This window comes from Leptopilina boulardi, unplaced genomic scaffold, assembly GCF_019393585.1.
Source record: "Leptopilina boulardi isolate dan_hultmark-lab unplaced genomic scaffold, ZJU_Lbou_2.1 LbouV2_216, whole genome shotgun sequence".
Taxonomy (NCBI): Eukaryota; Metazoa; Arthropoda; class Insecta; order Hymenoptera; family Figitidae; genus Leptopilina; species Leptopilina boulardi.
In genome coordinates this window covers 3,163,416-3,184,391 of record NW_026137770.1, presented here as the reverse complement: position 1 = coordinate 3,184,391, position 20,976 = coordinate 3,163,416, and the positions used below count along the sequence as shown (strand labels likewise).

At 26.3% G+C, this 20,976-nt stretch overlaps 1 protein-coding gene across 6 annotated transcripts in view; it reads left to right on the top strand.

Annotated features, from left to right (window-relative positions):
* Positions 1-20,976, top strand: part of LOC127279341 (kazrin) — a 165,294-nt gene that overhangs the window by 125,702 nt on the left and 18,616 nt on the right. For 3 of the 6 annotated variants that reach the window (XM_051301648.1, XM_051301643.1, XM_051301645.1), the window contains 7 exons: positions 3,797-4,000; positions 4,228-4,630; positions 7,055-7,144; positions 15,405-15,618; positions 16,672-16,939; positions 18,768-19,115; positions 20,224-20,347. In XM_051301648.1, coding sequence (XP_051157605.1) covers positions 3,797-4,000; positions 4,228-4,630; positions 7,055-7,144; positions 15,405-15,618; positions 16,672-16,939; positions 18,768-19,115; positions 20,224-20,347 — 1,651 coding nt within the window. The remainder of the gene's footprint in view (positions 1-3,796; positions 4,001-4,227; positions 4,631-7,054; positions 7,145-15,404; positions 15,619-16,671; positions 16,940-18,767; positions 19,116-20,223; positions 20,348-20,976) is intronic. The other 3 variants (XM_051301642.1, XM_051301646.1, XM_051301647.1) reach the window with 3 other exon arrangements.

Below are 20,976 nucleotides of genomic sequence, written 5' to 3'. Positions count from 1 at the left end.
CCTTTGGCTATATCTAAACTTCTTCACGTAAATACGAGCAAATAATTTAAGATTACAAGGCAAAAGGGGGTGACCTTCTTTTATCCTTATTCAAGCACGATAGCGTGTCTTATTTCTTAGCTATTCAAGTTGACACGATAATCCTTCGTCGGATAAGCAGAAGCCCCTCCTTTTTACAAGAGGAGAGACACGCGATTGCTTATGAGAGGGCGGTGATGAAGAAAAATAAAAAAAGAAAAAAAAATGCCACATCGTAAAGGGGAATAAATTTCCTTATCAAATGAGATCAAATACATTTGAATTCTTGCATAATTTATTTTCCTGATTCAAAACATAATTGGTTTAGAGATATTTTCTTATTGAGTAATTGTACAAATTTTAAATGTCACAAACCTATTTGCCACTATCAGACAATTTCTGAAGCAGATTCGAAAGGAAAAAAAGATGTCACTTTTAAATTTCCTTAACTCATTAAGGGCCAAATGTACAAAAACTGTCCATGAAGTTGGAATTCTTGTTTTTTATAATAAAAGGTAAAGAGAAAAAATTTTGCAACACCCATGTCTTATAGTTAAAGAATCGCTCTTTCAAATTCCCTAATGAAAATTAACGTATTGAAATAAATATATGGTGTGAATTTATCAATCTTCCAAGTCAAAAGTGTTGAAAATAAAAAAACACTGCATTTTTTTGACGTTTCGACGGTACGACCGTCCTCATCAGAAACTATAAAAAATTATTTATTAATTAATAAAATTACAAAAAATTTTTTTACAAAGAAAAAAATTTATAAAAATTGTATAATGAAAAGAAATAATTAAAAATTTTCTTTACAGTAAAATTTTAAAAGAAAAAGAAAAATTGTCTGTGGTCGACGTTTGGACAGACCACGATCAACTGACAAGACTAACAAATGTAATTGCGAAACACACAGATACCCTTAACCATAATTTTGACTTTGACAACTTTAATATTCTTGACAACGAACCTGTTTGGCAAAAAAGACTGATTTCTGAAATGATTCACATAAATTCACAAAACAAACCATTAAACAAAAAAGATGATACAAAAAATCTTAACAAATTTTATAAAAACTTTTTCAAAAAATTATAACATTAGATTTTCCACAAATAACAATATTTTTCCTACTGAATCATTTTAGTGATCATTTTCTCAATATATATAGTAATATACTAAGTGTACATCTTCGCTATTTCTCTTTTATTTTTGTGAAAGTTCATTGACTTCCTATAACTTATACTTATTGTTTCTATATTGTTAGTCTTGTCAGTTGATCGTGGTCTGTCCAAACGTCGACCACAGACAATTTTTCTTTTTCTTTTAAAATTTTACGGTAAAGAAAATGTTTAATTATTTCTTTTCATTATACAATTTTTATAAATTTTTTTCTTTGTAAAAAAATTTTTTGTAATTTTATTAATTAATAAATAATTTTTTATAGTTTCTGATGAGGACGGTCGTACCGTCGAAACGTCAAAAAAATGCAGTGTTTTTTTATTTTCAACACTTTTGACTTGGAAGATTGATAAATTCACACCATATATTTATTTCAATATTTTACCAAGTGATAAATTTTAATATATGAGAAAATTAACGTATGTTTATAAATAAACAAATTGCAGGCAGATTTTTAATAAAAAAACACGATTTTTTTTATTTATGAATTTTTTTGGGCACTTTAACTTAAAGGAATATTTTTTATTGCTACATATATCGTGACAATAATAGTTAAGCTTCAAGGTACTAGTATTTATTTTATTTTATTTCAAAATGGCGATTAAAATATGTTTTTTTTATTTTCAAATTCATAGTAGGGTGTACGAAATCCTTAGAACAAAAAAAAAATGATCAATTTGGGTTAAAATTTGTTACTCGGGGATTTTTCGGGTCGCTGATTACAAATCTGAGGTCAGATTTTCAAATTTCAGAATGGCGAATCCAAAATGGCGGATAACTTTTGCAAAAATGATCAATTTGTCTTAAAACTTGTTACACGGGGGTTTTTGGGGTCGCTGATTACAAATCTTAAGTTATATTTGTAAAATTTTAAATAGAAGAGCCAATATGGCGATCGATTTTCTAAAAATCCAGTCATTTTGCAAAAAAGATTGATTTTTAAGAATTCGATGTTAGATCCGCCATTTTGAATTTTGAAAATCTGACCTCAGAATCATAATAAGTGACCCCAAAAACCCCCGAGTAACAAGTTTTAAGCCAAATTGATAATTTTTGCAAAAGTTGTCCGCCACTTTGAATTCGCCATTTTGAATTTTGAAAGTCGGACCTCCGATTTGTAATTAGCGACCCCAAAAACTCCCGAGTGTTAGAAGATAATTAATATTTCAGAACCCCTTGATGTTACTTGTCTGAATTACTAATTGAGATTTGTTTCCTGTTTTATTTTGACAGATGAAAGGACTGAAACTGAAAGTCTTTGTCAGTAAAAATCTTCTGTCTTAAAAATAATTGTATGACCACTTCAAGTATGACTATATATTTGATGCCAATAAATAGAAATTGATATAAAAAAAATCAAATTTTCAAATTTTTTTCAGTTACTTTAAGAAAAAAAATTCTTCCTTGAAAATGACCAGTTTCTGGGGAATCACCCATAAATATGGGGACAAAGAAATTCTTTAGAAAGTATATAGTGACGATAATCGCATTTGAAACTTACACTGATAGGTCACACTAGACACCTGTCAGGGGACTTTGTTATTGGGCTCGACTATATGTATATTGTAAGTGGATTAGGTTTCTTTAAAAATCATCACTGCAGAAAACAGCAAATTATCAAGTTTCAAGAAGTTTAACAGCGATTTGAAAGTATAATTAATTCGCTTTAACATAATTACAAAAAAAATTTTCATTCTCATTTTTCCTTATTTTCTTATACAGAAAACAATTATACTATTGCCATCAATTTAATAATTATTTACTATTAAAATTTTGTATTTCAATACCCAGTTTTCCCTGTTTAAAAAAATGTTTAGTAGATAGGATTTTTCAAAATTTCAGAATTTTAGTGATTTTTTATTTTTGAATATACCTAATTTCCTTAAAAATTCATCAATTTTAAAAGTTTTCTTTTTTAATTGTGTGTTTTTACGTAAAAATTTCAAAAATTCAGTGCAAAAAATACTAGAAAAATATTTTACTATATTTTTTGCAACACGGAGAAAAAAAGTTAGCCATATTAGCTAAAATTTAGCTATTTTAGCTAACCCTATTTGTTATTATATGGACAGCAATTTTCGTTAGCTAATACAGCTAAAAATTAGCTACTATATCTAAAATAGTTTGCTGTAACAGCTAAATATTAGCTACTGTAGCTAATAATTAGCTATCCATATAATAGCAAACTCATTTTTCTCCGTGAATATTTTCGTAATTTTTTAAAAATTTTCAAAATGTTGAATTTTCTTTAAATCAAAGATATAGGGAAATCTAGTCAGTACCCCATCAGCCCCGCAGATTTTAATTTCCGTACGGAATATAATAATTGTTAAAATACAAGAGAAATACAATTATATTGTTTAATATTAAATTATGTGTTCACCTCAAAGTTAGTTGTAATTTTTTTTAATTAAATACTTGAGTACAAAGCATATATATAAATAATAGTTTTGTTGATTTAATAGAAAATTTTGTGTCAAGTTATAAACTATACCGGTGCATGAAAGTAGTTTACTAGTATATATTATACAGTTGGTGTTGGTTTTGTTGGGGGTGGAGTTACTGCCCGGATGTGGGTCTGTTTGACCGTTGATTACAGCGGATGCGTGAAAACGAGGCGACCTTGGGACGTCTTCAACAAGGCGGGGGGCTTCCATCTGAGGAACGAGACCGTGAGAGAGAACGAGAACGCTGGAGTCTCCTAAGGGCAGCGAGAGACGAGGCGGATCGGAGTCTTACTTTAGCAGCCAGTTTAGCCGATAAGGAAGCTGCTTTATCTCATGCACATGCTACCATTAAAGAGGTTCATATATATATATACTTTTCCATAATAATTAGACTTCCAAGAATTTCCTGCGGCTCTTTCTTTTCTCATAACCTTCATTTTTTCCAATTTTTTTTTTCTCATTTCAGTCTTATTTTTTTGCTTTTTATTTTAATTCACAAAGTTACACTCCTGTGTCCGTCCTTCCTCCTCTCATCGAGTTTGACCTAGTGAGCTAACATTTGGCACATATTTGTATTTTTTAGCTTCAAAGACAACTGGTTGAACGTGGAGGCGGAGGTGGAATTTGTTTGAGTGATCAGGAGTCACTGGTATCATTTCCAAGGGGCAGTATAAATGGTGCAGCAACGCCTGGAGCAGGAAGTAGTAGTGGTGGTGGTGGTGGCGGCGGAGGATGTGGCATAATTCCACATCTAGGATCTCAACAGCCCCTTGGCGGTAGTGTGGAATTAGGAATAACCGTCGGCAATGCCAGTGGAGGTGTGGGGACTGGATCCACTTCCGGTGGACAAGCTGGCGATCGTGGAAGTTGCAGTGCAGACAGTGGTGTTCGTGGTTCCAGCGATCGGGAAAGTGGTGGCGCCACCAGTGTCGGAGGAAATCTCTCAGATTCGACAACCGACGGTGAGCCACTGCAGAAATTTTCCAGTAATTTCTTTTTTACTTTTTTTACTTAAATATATACACTTAATTAAACAATTAACTAATTCTTCGTAGGATAAAATTATTACATTTCCATATAGGGTAAGTGTATCAATTACTGCTGATGTCCCAATTACTGCGATTTCTATAAAATTAGTAAAACTTACTAATTGAGAACATAAAACTGTTTCAAAATGACTTTAAAAATTATTCCAAATAATATTTGATATTATATCCACGAAATATGCATATTTCGACTATTATCAAATGAGTTATTCAAGTTTCAATTGAACCTATCGCAGTAATTACAGCATGCGTATATTTTTCTCATGCTCCTATTACTATGTGGTCTATTCAGTCAACCTAACCTCTAAATTAACGCTTATAGCGCTGCAGTAATTGGTGCACACGGTGCGCAGTAATAATAGATACTAATAGTGATTTAACAAAAGAATTAAATCATTATTTTATTTACACTTCTATTATTTTATCATTTAAGCCGGCGGTCTTGGGTTGTACATCACAGTAATTGGGATATTTACCCTGATTCTTTATTTTTTCTATAAATATTAAATTAATAATTTTCTAAATTTCTGAATTAATTTGCAATGGATTTTTTATAGAATAATTACTTGCGACATTTAATAGGGCGCACATGAAAATTCCCCAAATTCAATTTGCTTTTGACAGAAGTGCATAGTAATTGAATTGTGATTTAACAGAATTTGCGCGTCTGACCTAATTTTCCATTAATCGAATTTTCTTTTGAGCCAATCATAATTTTCTATATATTTTATATTATATATAGAATTACTTGCGGAGAAATCACACCGCTAAATATTTATGTATTGTAACAAAGTTTAGTTTAATAAATATTTTTCTAATAATTTTTGCAGTCTTAGACGCAAATTATTTTAGCTAAGATTTTCAGCAATAATATATGAATGGAAATAAAAAGTACAAATTTCTAGAATCGATGATGACGAATTCGGTGTCAGGTTTTGAAAATTCAAAATGTCGGATCCAATATGAGGGACATATTTTATATTTACTAAAATCGATAAACACTTTTTTTTACCCCCAGGATTTTTGGATTACAAATTCGATGATTAAAGATTAAAAAGTAGTGTAGAGTGATTATATGCCACTTCTATAAAAATAAAAATTAATTTGGGTAATTTTTATTCGTGTTCTTGTTTAATCAAAAAAGAATTAGAACTGTGCCAAAACGGAGAAAATTTTTTTTGTTTTGTAAAAATCGTTTATGAAAATGAAAAGTGAAAGAGAAGCTTCTATACATCGAAACTTTTTTAATCATATTTTTATTCGAGATTTTCTTTGAGAGGGAAAGTTTTAATGATCAAACTTTTTAGTTATATATACATATATATATATTATTGTGTCTTGAAAGTCCACTTTGTCCTCAAAAAGTTTAGTACATGGTACTGTTAAAAATTTCCACTTAGGTAGCTCTTCTGATATAATTGAAAACATTTAAAACTTTTTTTAAAAAAAAAAAGTTAATGAGATTCTGTAATGTCTTTTTCTTTGGAATACCTATTATAAGTATTTCTTTTTTTAAGAATCCTCAATTTTCATATAATAGTGCATTTTTAGATCCTCAAACATAACACTGGCATGAAACTCTGTTAAACACTAGATTACAATCGCTCAAAAAAATATTTTTTTAAATATACATATATTATCAATTGAAAAAATTACAAAATAGTGGGTTTATAAATTAATTTTTGTATAATTTATTTCAGATGCAATCTAATTTAATTTTTAAAAATATTTACAATTAATTTTTTTTATTAAATGAAAATTGATTAAATTTTTAAAATTCGTTTATAGTATTTGGTTCAAAAAATAATAATTTTAATAATTAAATATAAAAAATTCTTCACTTCAATTCCGACACCGAAATAAATGAATAAAATTTAATTAATTATGGCGCACTCACACCTTTTTTGGCTGCCTGCCTGCCTGCAGGTTTCCATGGCAACGCACGAGTGTGAGTGAGACAGAAAATTTGAATATTCAAATTTTTAAATTTTCTGTCGCACTCACTCTCATGCGTTGCCATGGTAATCTGCAGGCAGCCAAAAGGTGTGAGTGCGCCCTTACCCACTGTTGGTTCAATTTCTTACACGACATTTGATATTGACATTATTCTGCACGTTAATATTATATAATTAGAAAATGACACTTTTTCATTAACTCTTTTGACTTGTATTTAAATGTATATAATATTTATGGATAATAATATACATATATAAGTAAAGAATAAAAAAACAGCATAAAGAACACACAAACATTGCTCGAGTCAACATTGCGAGGTCTACATCTTGGAATACTGCTTTTCTAAGTGAAAATTGATTTTAAAATATGAATTTAGTTTTTTTTTTTAAAACCCTATATTTCGTACAGGCACACCAACAATAACGGTCGAGGGAAGTGGTCTCGATATGGACAGCATTTCCGTGGTATCCTCAGTAGCACCATCTCACATGTATCAATGTAAGTGTTCTACATCATGATCATCAAATGCCATTGACGTCATTTTCATTACCAGAGTACGGATTCCAACCAACCTGGAGTTGAAGGTAACTATCAAAATGCGCCAAAGGCAGTTTGCGCCAAACGGCGTTTGACCCAATATGCTATAGTTAGTGTCATTCTCGATGGTGAATGAGAAATCTGTAAAAATGATAAAAGTGAAGGTCTGAGAAGCCCGCGAGATGTCTATAGTATCACAGTTTGTGTATTATTACAAATAGACATTGGCGTGGAGATTTAGGGAATGCAGAAAATAAAGTGAAATAGTTTTCTTCGCGGAAATAGTGAACGTGATGTTTTTATAAATAAGTAAATTGCTTATTTGATTAATTAATGAATTAATATTATGAATTAATTAATTAATATTATCAATTGATGGAATAATTAATTAATTAACATTATTGATATTATCAATTGATTGATTAATTAATTAATTAATTAATATTATCAATCAATTAATTAATTAATTAACAGTGACTGGAAGAAATAACGAGTAGTAAAATTATGGATACCAATATTGAGGTTAGTTTAAATTTTATTTTCAATGAAAATAATAATAATTTTGCGATTGCATAAAAATTTATTTTTTTCAGCGATCTCATGTAATGAATTTTCATCTAATTACATCAATTTAAACGCATGTAAAATTCACTGCGAAAGTCTACTCAACTGTAAATTGGTTTTCATTAAGAAAATATTTTTACAACAAACATAGAATAAGTTGATAATAATAATAATTTTAAATTTCTTATAAATTATGATGGCATTTTTTACTTTTGGAAATAAAATTTTTATCCTATTCTCCAACTATGCTGATTAAAATAATTCTATTCCTTGCTTGATAGTTACCAGGGTTATCACAGTTATTGTTAACATGAACCTAATTGTTGTTCGATTTAGTAAACAATTATTTTTCGATTGGCTAAAAATTTATTTTTTTCACCGATCTCATGTAATGAACTTTCATCTAATTACATCAATTTAAACGCATGTAAAATGGTAAATAAAATATCAAACTGCGAAGGTTTACTCAACTGTAAATTGAATTTCATTAAGAAAATATTTTTACAATAAACATGGAATAAGTTAACAATGATTAGACACCTTCTAAATCATATTGGCATTTTTCATTTTTGAAAATAAAATTTTTATTCTATTCTAAAACCATGCTAATTAAAAAAATTCTATTCCTAGCATAATAGACGCCAGAGTTATGATTGTTATTGTGAACATGGGCCTAATTGTTGTTCGATTTAGTAAACAATTATTTTTCGATTGGATAAATAATTATTTTTTTTAGCGATCTCATGTAATAAATTTTCATCTAATTAGATCAGTTTAAACGCATGTAAAATGGTAAATAAAATATCAAACTGCGAAGGTTTACTCAACTGTAAATTGAATTTTATTAAGAAAATATTTTTACAACAAACATGGAATAAGTTAATAATAATAATAATTTCAAATTCCTTATAAATTATGATGGCATTTTTTACTTTTGGAAATAAAATTTTTATCCTATTCTCCAACTATGCTGATTAAAATAATTCTATTTCTTGCTTGATAGTCATCATGGTTATCACAGTTATTGTAAACATGAACCTAATTGTTGTTCGATTTAGTAAACAATTATTTTTCGAATGGATAAAAAATAATTTTTTCAGCGATCTCATGTAATAAATTTTCATCTAATTAGATCAGTTTAAACGTATGTAAAATTTAAACTGGTCTAATTAGATGAAAATTCATTACATGAGATCGAGGAAAAAAATTTTTTTTTTTGCAATCGAACAATAATTGTTTACTAAATCGAACAACAATTAGGTCCATGTTCTCAATAACCATAATAACTATGGTGTCTATTATGCTAGGAATAGAATTTTGTTAATTAGCATAGTTTTAGAATAGAATAAAAATTTTATTTCCAGAAATAAAAAATGCCAATATGATTTGGACGATGTACAAATTATTATCAACTTATTCTATGTTTGTTGTAAAAATATTTTCTAAGTGAAAACCAATTCACAGTTAAGTAAACTATCGCAGTGAAATTTACATACGTTTAAATTGATGTAATTAGATGAAAATTCATTACATGAGATCGGTGAAAAAAATAATTTTTTATGCTATCGCAAAATTATTGTTTACTAAATCGAACAATAATTAGGCCCATGTTCACAATAACAATAATAACTCTGGCGTCTATTATGCTAGGAATAGAATTTTTTTAATTAGCATGGTTTTAGAATAGAATGAAAATTTTATTTTCAAAAATGAAAAATGCCAATATGATTTAGAAGGTGTCTAATCATTGTTCACTTATTCCATGTTTATTGTAAAAATATTTTCTTAATAAAATTCAATTTACAGTTGAGTAAACCTTCGCAGTTTGATATTTTATTTACCATTTTACATGCGTTTAAATTGATGTAATTAGATGAAAGTTCATTACATGAGATCGGTGAAAAAAATAAATTTTTAGCCAATCGAAAAATAATTGTTTACTAAATCGAACAACAATTAGGTTCATGTTAACAATAACTGTGATAACCCTGGTAACTATCAAGCAAGGAATAGAATTATTTTAATCAGCATAGTTGGATAATATAGGATAAAAATTTTATTTCCAAAAGTAAAAAATGCCATCATAATTTATAAGAAATTTGAAATTATTATTATTATCAACTTATTCTATGTTTGTTGTAAAAATATTTTCTTAATGAAAACCAATTTACAGTTGAGTAAACCTTCGCAGTGAATTTAAACATGCGTTTAAACTGGTCTAATTAGATGAAAATTCATTACAATCGAACAATAATTGTTTACTAAATCGAACAACAATTAGGCCCATGTTCACAATAACAATAATAACTCTGGCGTCTATTATGCTAGGAATAGAATTTTTTTAATTAGCATGGTTTTAGAATAGAATAAAAATTTTATTTTCAAAAATGAAAAATGCCAATATGATTTAGAAGGTGTCTAATCATTGTTAACTTATTCCATGTTTATTGTAAAAATATTTTCTTAATAAAATTCAATTTACAGTTGAGTAAACCTTCGCAGTTTGATATTTTTTTTACCATTTTACATGCGTTTAAATTGATGTAATTAGATGAAAGTTCATTACATGAGATCGGTGAAAAAAATAAATTTTTAGCCAATCGAAAAATAATTGTTTACTAAATCGAACAACAATTAGGTTCATGTTAACAATAACTGTGATAACCCTGGTAACTATCAAGCAAGGAATAGAATTATTTTAATCAGCATAGTTGGAGAATAGGATAAAAATTTTATTTCCAAAAGTAAAAAATGCCATCATAATTTATAAGAAATTTAAAATTATTATTATTATCAACTTATTCTATGTTTGTTGTAAAAATATTTTCTTAATGAAAACCAATTTACAGTTGAGTAGACTTTCGCAGTGAATTTTACATGCGTTTAAATTGATGTAATTTAGATGAAAATTCATTACATGAGATCGCTGAAAAAAATAAATTTTTATGCAATCGCAAAATTATTATTATTTTCATTGAAAATAAAATTTAAACTAACCTCAATATTGGTATCCATAATTTTACTACTCGTTATTTCTTCCAGTCACTGTTAATTAATTAATTAATTGATTGATAATATTAATTAATTAATTAATTAATTAATCAATTGATAATATCAATAATGTTAATTAATTAATTATTCCATCAATTGATAATATTAATTAATTAATTCATAATATTAATTCATTAATTAATTCATAATATTAATTCATTAATTAATCAAATAAGCAATTTACTTATTTATAAAAACATCACGTTCACTATTTCCGCGAAGAAAACTATTTCACTTTATTTTCTGCATTCCCTAAATCTCCACGCCAATGTCTATTTGTAATAATACACAAACTGTGATACTATAGACATCTCGCGGGCTTCTCAGACCTTCACTTTTATCATTTTTACAGATTTCTCATTCACCATCGAGAATGACACTAACTATAGCATATTGGGTCAAACGCCGTTTGGCGCAAACTGCCTTTGGCGCATTTTGATAGTTACCGAACCACAAATCATTTCCACTGCGCTTATTTCGCTCAACATATTTCAAATATTGATGTGCTTCTAAGCCTTAAATATACACGCTAAAAAATTTATGAACAGTGACATAACAAAAGTACAATATTTATAGAATAAGGAAATCTATTTAATAGATTAATTATAACACGTTTAACAATATCTAAAATAGTCACTATTTTCATTTTCTTAAGGAAATTGAATATCTCCATGATAGTTAAAATAAATACTGCTTCAGAGATACTGTATTTATATTCTATTCATAATATATATTTAGTATAGTTAAATCTCATAGAAAATTTTATTTTCTCTATTCTAGCGAAAATGGATTATCGCTAAGGCGATATTAACTATAGGGGAATAGTGTCAGGGTTGGACACTTGGCTTTTTTTAAATAAGGACAGTAGCGCCACCTGTGTGCATACGTGACGAATCTTCTAGTAGTGTAACCTAACTTTTTGTGGCATTACATTTTTGGAGAATCAAAAGTAGCGTCTTCGGTGCAATCGAAGCAAGAAGACTAGAACACTTATACACTTATACAGTTAGGGTTGGACACCCATATTAATTATGAAATTGACACAATTTATAAATAAATTTTATTTTATTGATATTTCAGTGCAAAATTGTGCCAAAGATATTAGAAAAATAATACTTAAATTGTATAAATTTTGTTCATCATTTCATTGAGTTATTTGGAACAATAAAGCATTATTTTTTGTAATTTGAGTTCATTCCTATTTTAAACCCATGAAGCTTTACAATTTGTAAACAATAAGTAAAGATAAACATGAAAAAATAAGAATAAAAAACATTACAAATGTTATTTTACGTTTTTGCCAATAATGCGTTTCGATTTTCAAAAAGTGTCCAACCCTGACTGAAAAGTCCAACCCTGACTAGATTTTTTTTTTTTAAATGTTTATAACTTTTTTAATTTTGGACCACTCAATTTACGGTCCACAGCAAAAGTGTTCCTCTTTTGTAGATCTTTCCACCCATATACCACAATTGACTAAATTTATCTCAATAAAATATTTATAAACAAAAAACCAAAACTGTGTCCAACCCTGACACTATTCCCCTACTTATAACTATTCCAGAGATTATTTTCGCTAGTTTATACAAAGTTTTTTTAGCGTGTAATTTTTGCCAACACATTTGTTTCCTTATAAATTAGTTCAGCTTATATAACAATTTTTTATTTAAAAAATCTTTTTATTTAAATATAGAGGAGAGTGATCATCAATAAATCACTTCTTTTAAAGCTTTAGTAATATTTAAATTTAAAATATTTTCATCACTTTTTTGTACCTATCTGTGAAAAACTCATACGCACTTTTCTAGTAAATAATGCACTTGTTGTATTAATATTTTATCAATGATTAAATTTAAAATTTTTAAGTTTATCGAACTTGATTCGAGGTTATGGCTGTAGTGTACAATGGATCAGTGCTGTAAATTACCGAACAAGTGTTTTAATAATAATTTTATTCTGATTAGAGTTCTGAAATATGTTCTTAACGCCAACTAGTGGTGAAAATTTCAAATAAGTAGGTATCTTGTTGTATTGAATATAATTTGTCGTGATCAAAAAGTTCATTTTTAAATAAAAATAAAGGATCAAAAAAAAATGTGTTGCGTAGTAAGTTGTTCTAATAGTGAACGCAATAATCCTGAACTACAATTTTATTCCTTTCCGAAAAGGTTGTGGCTCAAAGAAAGAAGAGAAAAATGAATAGCAGCTGTTCGTAGAGTTTAATTAATTAATGATTTAATTTAATTTATTTATTATTATAATAATTATATTAATTAATTAATTATTCCCAGTGGGCAAAAAATCATGTTCGTTTTAAAAACGTTTTTAGAACGTTTCATGTCTGCCAAATAATGTTCTGAAACATTTTAAGAACAAAAATGTTCAAATAATGTTCTAGAACATTATTTGGCAGACATGAAACGTTCTAAAAAAGGTTCTTAAAACGAACATGGTTTTCTGCCCACTTATATTCACACACAGCACCGAAAATTCCCCGAAGATTCATTGTATGTTTAACGGTGTTCCGTAATGGCAAGCAGTGGTTGTCTTTTAAAAATGGGGTACATTTAATTTCAAAAATAATACTCTCCCAATTCAGACAGAAATGGCAAAATCGGATAAAATACCAGTTATCCTAAGTTTGTGTACTTTCATTTGCCTTTAAGAAATTAAAAATTTATTCACATATAAAACGACAGGAATCCGATTTGAGAGAAAAATCCTTTTTAAATTAAATGCACCTACGAGGAGCCAAATTTTGAAAGACAGCGGAACACCATTAAAGGTTAACTTGGGAGTATTGAATCGCTGGGTTCAGAAAACATTATTAAAATATTAAAATGTCCACATGTGAGCAAGTGTTTAACGCTAATTAATGATTTAATCAAGATTATTGTTATTAAATTAATACTGTTATGGATATTAACAATAGTTTAAAAAATCCTTGTTTATAATTTAACTTACATGTGTATAATTGTCAGATTAAGCTACCCATTATTTGGAAAAAAAACATCCGCTAGAGGCGCTTCGAGCGACTTTAAATACTTCAGAACTCTATAAATAACTTTAATTTTCTCGAATTTCTAATCGCAACTTAGTTAAAATAACTATTCAGCTTAATAATAAATTTACATAGAAATTCTTTTTATATTTACGATAAAATTTTTTTTTTTTAAATTATTTAATAGAGTTAAATATGAATTTAACGATTTTCTTTTCAAATTATGCATCAAATCGCGATTCAAATTAATATTATTTTATTTATTGACAATTTTTGAGACCATAATGGTGGTTATATTACAACCAACTTCGTCTTTAATGGTCGTTTCATCCTCACTTAATACATTATACGTTATGTGCATTCGAAGCTGACTCTCAAGGACATCGGCTTTCGTCCTCTTTTGTAACCAGTTTCGAAACAATTTTTAATATTAACAAATTACAGTTTCCCTTGTATGAAAATTATTGTTCGGCGCGTATCAAATTAAAAAGCAACTTTTTCATTTGATTTTATCTTCTATTAAAAAATTGGAAATATATTTTTTTTTACATTTTATTAATTTTAAATTTTTATAATGTTAGTAATTTTATTTTAATTAAAAAAAATTGAATAAAAAATTTTTTTAATTTAATTTTATTATTTTAACATTTTTATTTACAATTATATAAATTAAAATTGTAAAATTAACTTTTCACTCTTTTAATTTAGTAATTTATAAATATTTTTTGTATATTTCCTCAAAATTTTTAAATTCACTTTTTAAAATTCGTTGTCGCTATTGTTCTGGATTTAACTTAATTTTCAATTTCATTAGAGTAATTAATTCAAAATTGTGAGCTATTACTACTTAGCAATTAATTAAAAGTTTTCCCTGCCATATTACTCTGTAATTAAAAGTTCTGTTCTAATGATAATATTTAGTTTACCTTAATCTTAATTAAAACCTCGAAAATTATGAATTTAAATATACATATATACATTTAAATCTTAATTTTCAAATATGAATTTAAACGATTATTAAATTTTTCAATAAGTTGAGAATAAATTAAAATAAATTTACTTGTGATTTCACATAATATAGTCACTTTATTTTCGAAAATACAGTATATACACACACACAAACACACCACTTACACCACATTTCATGCATATATATAATTATATAGTTTTGTTATCAGTGCTGGTGCATGTGCATAAATATATTTTAAAAGAGAAGCCTTTTATTATTATTATTATTATTATTATTAAACGCCACACAATTAACAAAAACTGTGTGTTCTTTATGTTGCATATGTGTAATTTATGTATATTTAATCTTCATGGTGAAAGAATCTCAAATTAGAGGATTCATTTTCAGATAAATATTTTTAAATGCTAATATATAGCTATAAATAACATAAATATTAAAATGCATTTTTATGTTTAAAAATTCTGAAAAAAAACTGTTTGCTTCAATGCAATATTCTTTTTTTATTAGCCGTGAAGAGAAAATTTTTCTAAATATAAAAAAAAAAAAATTTTTAGAAAGATATTAAATATTTGTTATTGTATGATAAATAAAAGAAAAATTTCGTTGAATATTTTTTTGTTTTGTTTGTTGAACAGCTACAACACCAAAAGATTGCAGTCCAACTTTGTCGCCTTTAAATGCATTTTCAAGGTCAATGGATAATTCTTCATTATCTCGTTCTGTGGAACAACTGTCGAGTCCTTTGGAATCTGAACCTAGAAGAAATAAACAGACACCACCTGTCATCGCACCTGCCGCACATTCACGATCTTCTGCTACACGTGGTGGCACGTGGGGTTCCATTTCAAGGTAAACCAAATTATAATATATTATTATTTATATTTATTATAAACAAATAATATTTCAGTATAGTAAAGATGGAAATTGTTTTTTTTTCAAAAATCCACATTTTATTTTTTTTAAATCATTTCCATCTTTACTACAATATTATGAAATCCAAAAAATGAACATTTATACAAATAATACTTAATTTAATTATTATTATAATTTTTTTTTAATTTTTATTTTGTCTTCTAATTTTTTTTTAAACAAACAAATTTTTTTTCTCAACAGAATTCGTATTTAAAAGAATTAATAAATTAACAAAATTATTCAAAGTAAGCTTTTGAAAGCAAAATAATCTCATTAACAGAAAAAAATTTTATTATAAATAATTATTGTAAACAAATTTCCAATCAAATTAGCTTTCTTATAAACTTTATTTTTTCTTTTCAATCATTTGTTTAAATAATTTTTTTTTTTTTTTTTGGACAAAAAATGTTCTAAATTGTTAGCAAAAAAATAAATAATCCCTGAAAAAATCATTAAAATCTATTTATTTGGCCTTAATAATATTTTACATTAATATATTTCGATATCATTTACGTAATGAAAATGATAATTAATTTTTCTTAAGTTCATTTTTCTCATAACGTATTTTAAATGAAAATACCTATTTTAAAGAACAAGAATAGGAATATTTATTAGTTATAAATTTTTGATAAATTGGGATATTTTCCAAAGTTTAAAACAATATTTGTATCTAGTTAAATATTAATATTATAATTTAAATTCAAACTTATAGGTACTTTTAGGCTCACGTGAAGTTTCTGTATATTATAGATTGATTATTTTGAAATTTGTTATCTATTCGAAATTAAATTTTTTGATTTTATTGTATTCTTTTAATATTATAATTATCTAATGAATTGAAGAATGTTTTAAAATTGTATGTTAAAAACATCTCTGTAATAGGTTTAGGTAAATTTTTGTCATTTTTTTTATAAAAAAACTGTCTGCTTCTTTTTGTTGTTAGCGACAAAAACTTTAAAGTTGTTCGTCTTTTTTTTATTATTATTCAAGGGTATTTGCTCGTTCACGTCATCGAAAAGCAGTGAATAGTTCAGGAATTGGGAGCATGGGGAACGAAGGTCCGGAAGGATTTGATCCTTATCGATCACGGTCACCACTTACGGAGGAAGGATATGCTGAGAAACTTCGTCTACTGAGAGAAGCTGCATCAGTACCTATGGAAAGATGGAGAGCACCAACAGTTTTGGCATGGCTCGAAGTGGTACTTGGAATGTCTCAATATGGTCCTCGATGTGCTGAAAATGTCAAGTCCGGCAAGGTAATAATATTTCCAAACCAAATTATTTTAATTTACGAGAATCTAAATAAAAAAGTTTTCTAATTTATTTTTTTTTTTGAAGATTGAAATATTTTTTCTTCTTTTTATATCACTTTTTAAGTTAAATAAAATTCTTTAACCAAATAATTTTTTAATAAGTTATTATTCCGAGGCATTCCGAAATTTGTTAGGACGCATGAATAAGTTCTAAACCAATTTTTTTAGAATTATGATTTGATTTTTATTCTAAAATTTAATTTTTATTTAGACGAAAATTAATTTTGACAAACATTTAATATGATGGAATCTCAATTTAACCGAAACTTTCTCTTGTAGAATATTAATTTTGCAGAATTGTAATTTAAAAGAATCTTAATTTTGTAGAAAGAGGATTAGAAAGAATATTAATTTTCTCGAATATTAATGTTCTAGAATATTAAAATGGTCGAAAATCAATTTGCCAGAAATAATTCTGCGGAAACTTCAAATTTGACCAATCATAATTTTCTTGATAATTTCTGATTGGTCAAATTTGAAGTTTCCGCCGAATTATTTCTGTCAAATTGATTTTCGACCATTTGCATTTTTTAAAACATTAATATTCGAACAAGTAAATATTCTGCAAAATTAATATTCTAAAGAATAAGATTCTATTGAATCATAATTCTAAAAAAATTGATTTAGAGCTTATTCATGCTTCCCAATTTATTTCCGAGACAATCAATTTCTATATCCGAATCTAAATTTTATAATTTAACTCAACAAAATATTCTTTCCAAATTAATCCATTTTATTCTGAAGCTAAATTTTAATTCTCTAGAATCCTTTTTTGTAATTCCGAATGAATCCGTTTCAAATCCAAATGAATTGATTCGTAAAGCATTACAATTTATATAATATTACAGGCCTCGGGTCGACTTTAAGGCACAAAAAAAATCGTTTTAGTCGATTTATATTCAAAAAAAAGTCGATTTTTTATTAATTTAACAAAATTTAATTGGTTAATGAATATTTTACTTTAAATAACTAATGTAATTAGATATTAAATTCATTTTATTAATTCTGTAATAAAAACAATTCTATAAGAATATTATCAAGAAAATTTATTTCGAATATTTCAGAATCGAACTAATTGTAAGATAAATTTTCAAAATTTTATATTAGTAGGACAAATTTCTAAAAAACAATTCTTAAACTTCCATTTTTATAATTTTTTGAAGTCGTGATTTAAGCAATTTATTCGAATTAGTAAATTTTGTTATAGTTTTTAGTTTGGATGGTCAACAAATTTTCAGGCAATATTAAATCAAGTTTTTTTTAAATAATAATTTTGGAAGACTTAAAGTTGAAATTTTTAGAAATGGTAATTGAATTTCAAAAATTTTTGTTAATTTTCAAACAATAATTAAATTTTACAGAACTAAAAATAATTTATCAAATAATTTTAGATAACATTTTTTAAAAGTAATTGAATTTTTAAAGATTTACAATTTAGATTTTTGAAATTAATTCAACTTCAAGTGATTTTTAATTAAAATTTTTTAATGATTTCACTAAAAAATTTATTAGAAATTGCAGACAAAAATACAATAATTTGAAAATTTTTTATGTGAAAAATGGTTTCAGATAGTTGAATTTTCGAAGAATATTATAAAAATCATTAAAAATAATTAAATTTCAGGAGAGTTATAATTGAAATTATTAAATTTCAAAAAATTTTAGAAATAATTAAATTTTAGAAGTTTTTAAATTGAAATTTTTGAAAATTGATGAAATATAATAATTATTAATTTGGATAAATTGTAATTTAAAAAAAAATGGATTGCAGGTTTTATTAGAATTAAGTGACACTGAGCTTGAGGCTGGACTTGGAGTGACTCATCCTTTGCATAGGAAAAAGTTAAGACTGGCAATTGAGGAACAACGACAACCGAATTTAGTTCGATATCCTTGTATTGCACAATTAGGACACACTTGGGTCAGTTCTGAATGGTTGCCTGACCTTGGACTTGCTCAATATTCTGAAAGCTTCGCTACAAATATGGTAGATGCGCGAATGCTGGATCACCTTAGTAAAAAGGAACTCGAGAAGCTTCTTGGCGTTACGAGAAAGTTTCATCAAGCGAGTATCGTTCATGGAATTCATTTACTTCGAATGCTCAACTACGATCGACAGGTACAAAATAAAATTCTTTATCTAATTCTCTCAAATTTGTACAATATATAACTTCAATTTTCTATATATACTTTTTTATACGATTCGTTCGTATAGCTATAAGAAATATTTATTTAAAAGAAACAATTTTTTAACATTTTATAGGTAGATTAAAAAATATATATTTTTTAATCACTATATTGGGATATTTTTCATTTTTTCTCAATAAGCATTGAATGCAATCCTAAAAAAAAAGTTTAGGTATATTTATGCACAATAAATTGTTTATTTAATAAGCAATTAAACATTTTTGTAATTTTTTTTATAGGTATAATTTAGGAGATGATTGAAAAAATAATTAGCATCTCTACTTTTATCTTAAAAAAAAAATATTGTAGTAATAAGTACAATATTAAAAAATTACTCACTTTTAGAGAGCTGTTCGCAAACACTATTCTTGAACGTAATAAACATTTAATAAAGTCCGCTTTATACATTAATATATTTAAAAAATTTTATAACTCTCAAACAGCACAATACTTAATTTTTTTTATTTTCTACAATTTCTCAAAAAAATCTGTTTTCTTAAATAGTTTTTTTCGAATTTAAATATTATAAAAAAATGTAAAAAATGAATTGAGCGCTAATGGAGAGTAATAAAATTTTTAAATATTAATGTACCGTAAAAAGGGGTACTCAAAAAAAAAAAATTCAAATAAAAGTGTAAATATGTAAAACGCCCATTAAACTTTAAATTAAATATTATTTAATTACATAGTCTTTGCTTCCATTTTAAAAATCAGTATAATTTTGTCGAAAAATTGAAATAGAGAATTTGAGAATTAAGAGGATTTTTGGGGAAAAAATTAATAAAAATTTAATTTAGATACTTGATTTAAAATATTTTCCTTTTATCAAAAACTATAAATTAAAATTTGTTAATTATATTTAGCAAATAAAAAAAGTAAATAAAATAAAAATTAACTTTTTTAAATTCAGTTAAAAAATAATTTCCACTTTTCAATGTATAGTACATACAATTTAAAATTTGGAATAAAAAATCAAATAGCTTCAGAAATTATTTAATGAAAACTAATGAAATTGTTTGTTTTTTTAAAACAAATTTAAGGCTCTCGCAGTTAGAAGGCATAATTGCGAACAAATAAACATGGATCCTCTTGTTTGGACAAACAAAAGGTTTATTCGATGGGCAAGAAGTATCGATTTAACTGAATATGCGGACAATCTAAAGGGTAAGAGTGCTCTTTTCAATTAAACAAAAGTTTTATAAAAAATAAATATAAAATTCTTTCAAGCATGCAATTATAATAATTAAAAATTATTAATAGATTAAAACTTTTTAGACGCTGACGCTCTTTATATTAACTTTGAAAGAAAAGAATATATAGAGCAAGATATTCTTTTAATGAAATATTTTATTTCTCAAGTTTCAAACTCAAATCAGTTTTATTTCCATAGTATAGGTATATAGTTGTTAGATTTGTGTCTGGAAAAGGAAAAGTTACACAAGTAAAATTATCAAAGAGTTTTCTCACTTCACAAAATCCTAACGAAATGAAATCCTTTCATTTATTGTCACAGCAGTTTTCAACTGTCTTTGATTTTCTCTAATTAAACTTGTTGCGTTAACCTAATAGTGTTTCGACGTGACACTTGTTTTAAAAATTGCTACTGTTTCGTTCATTTAATTAATTTGAAGAGAAATTGTCTTGCAATTTAGTATAGTAGTTTTTCTATTTCATTTTTCAAAATATATTTAAATTTAAATAAAATGCAATAATTTGAAGAGAATATTATTGTTTTGTTCCTGTTATGTGGCACAAAATTTCTATTTGATAAAATCGCGCCCAAATCGATTGTT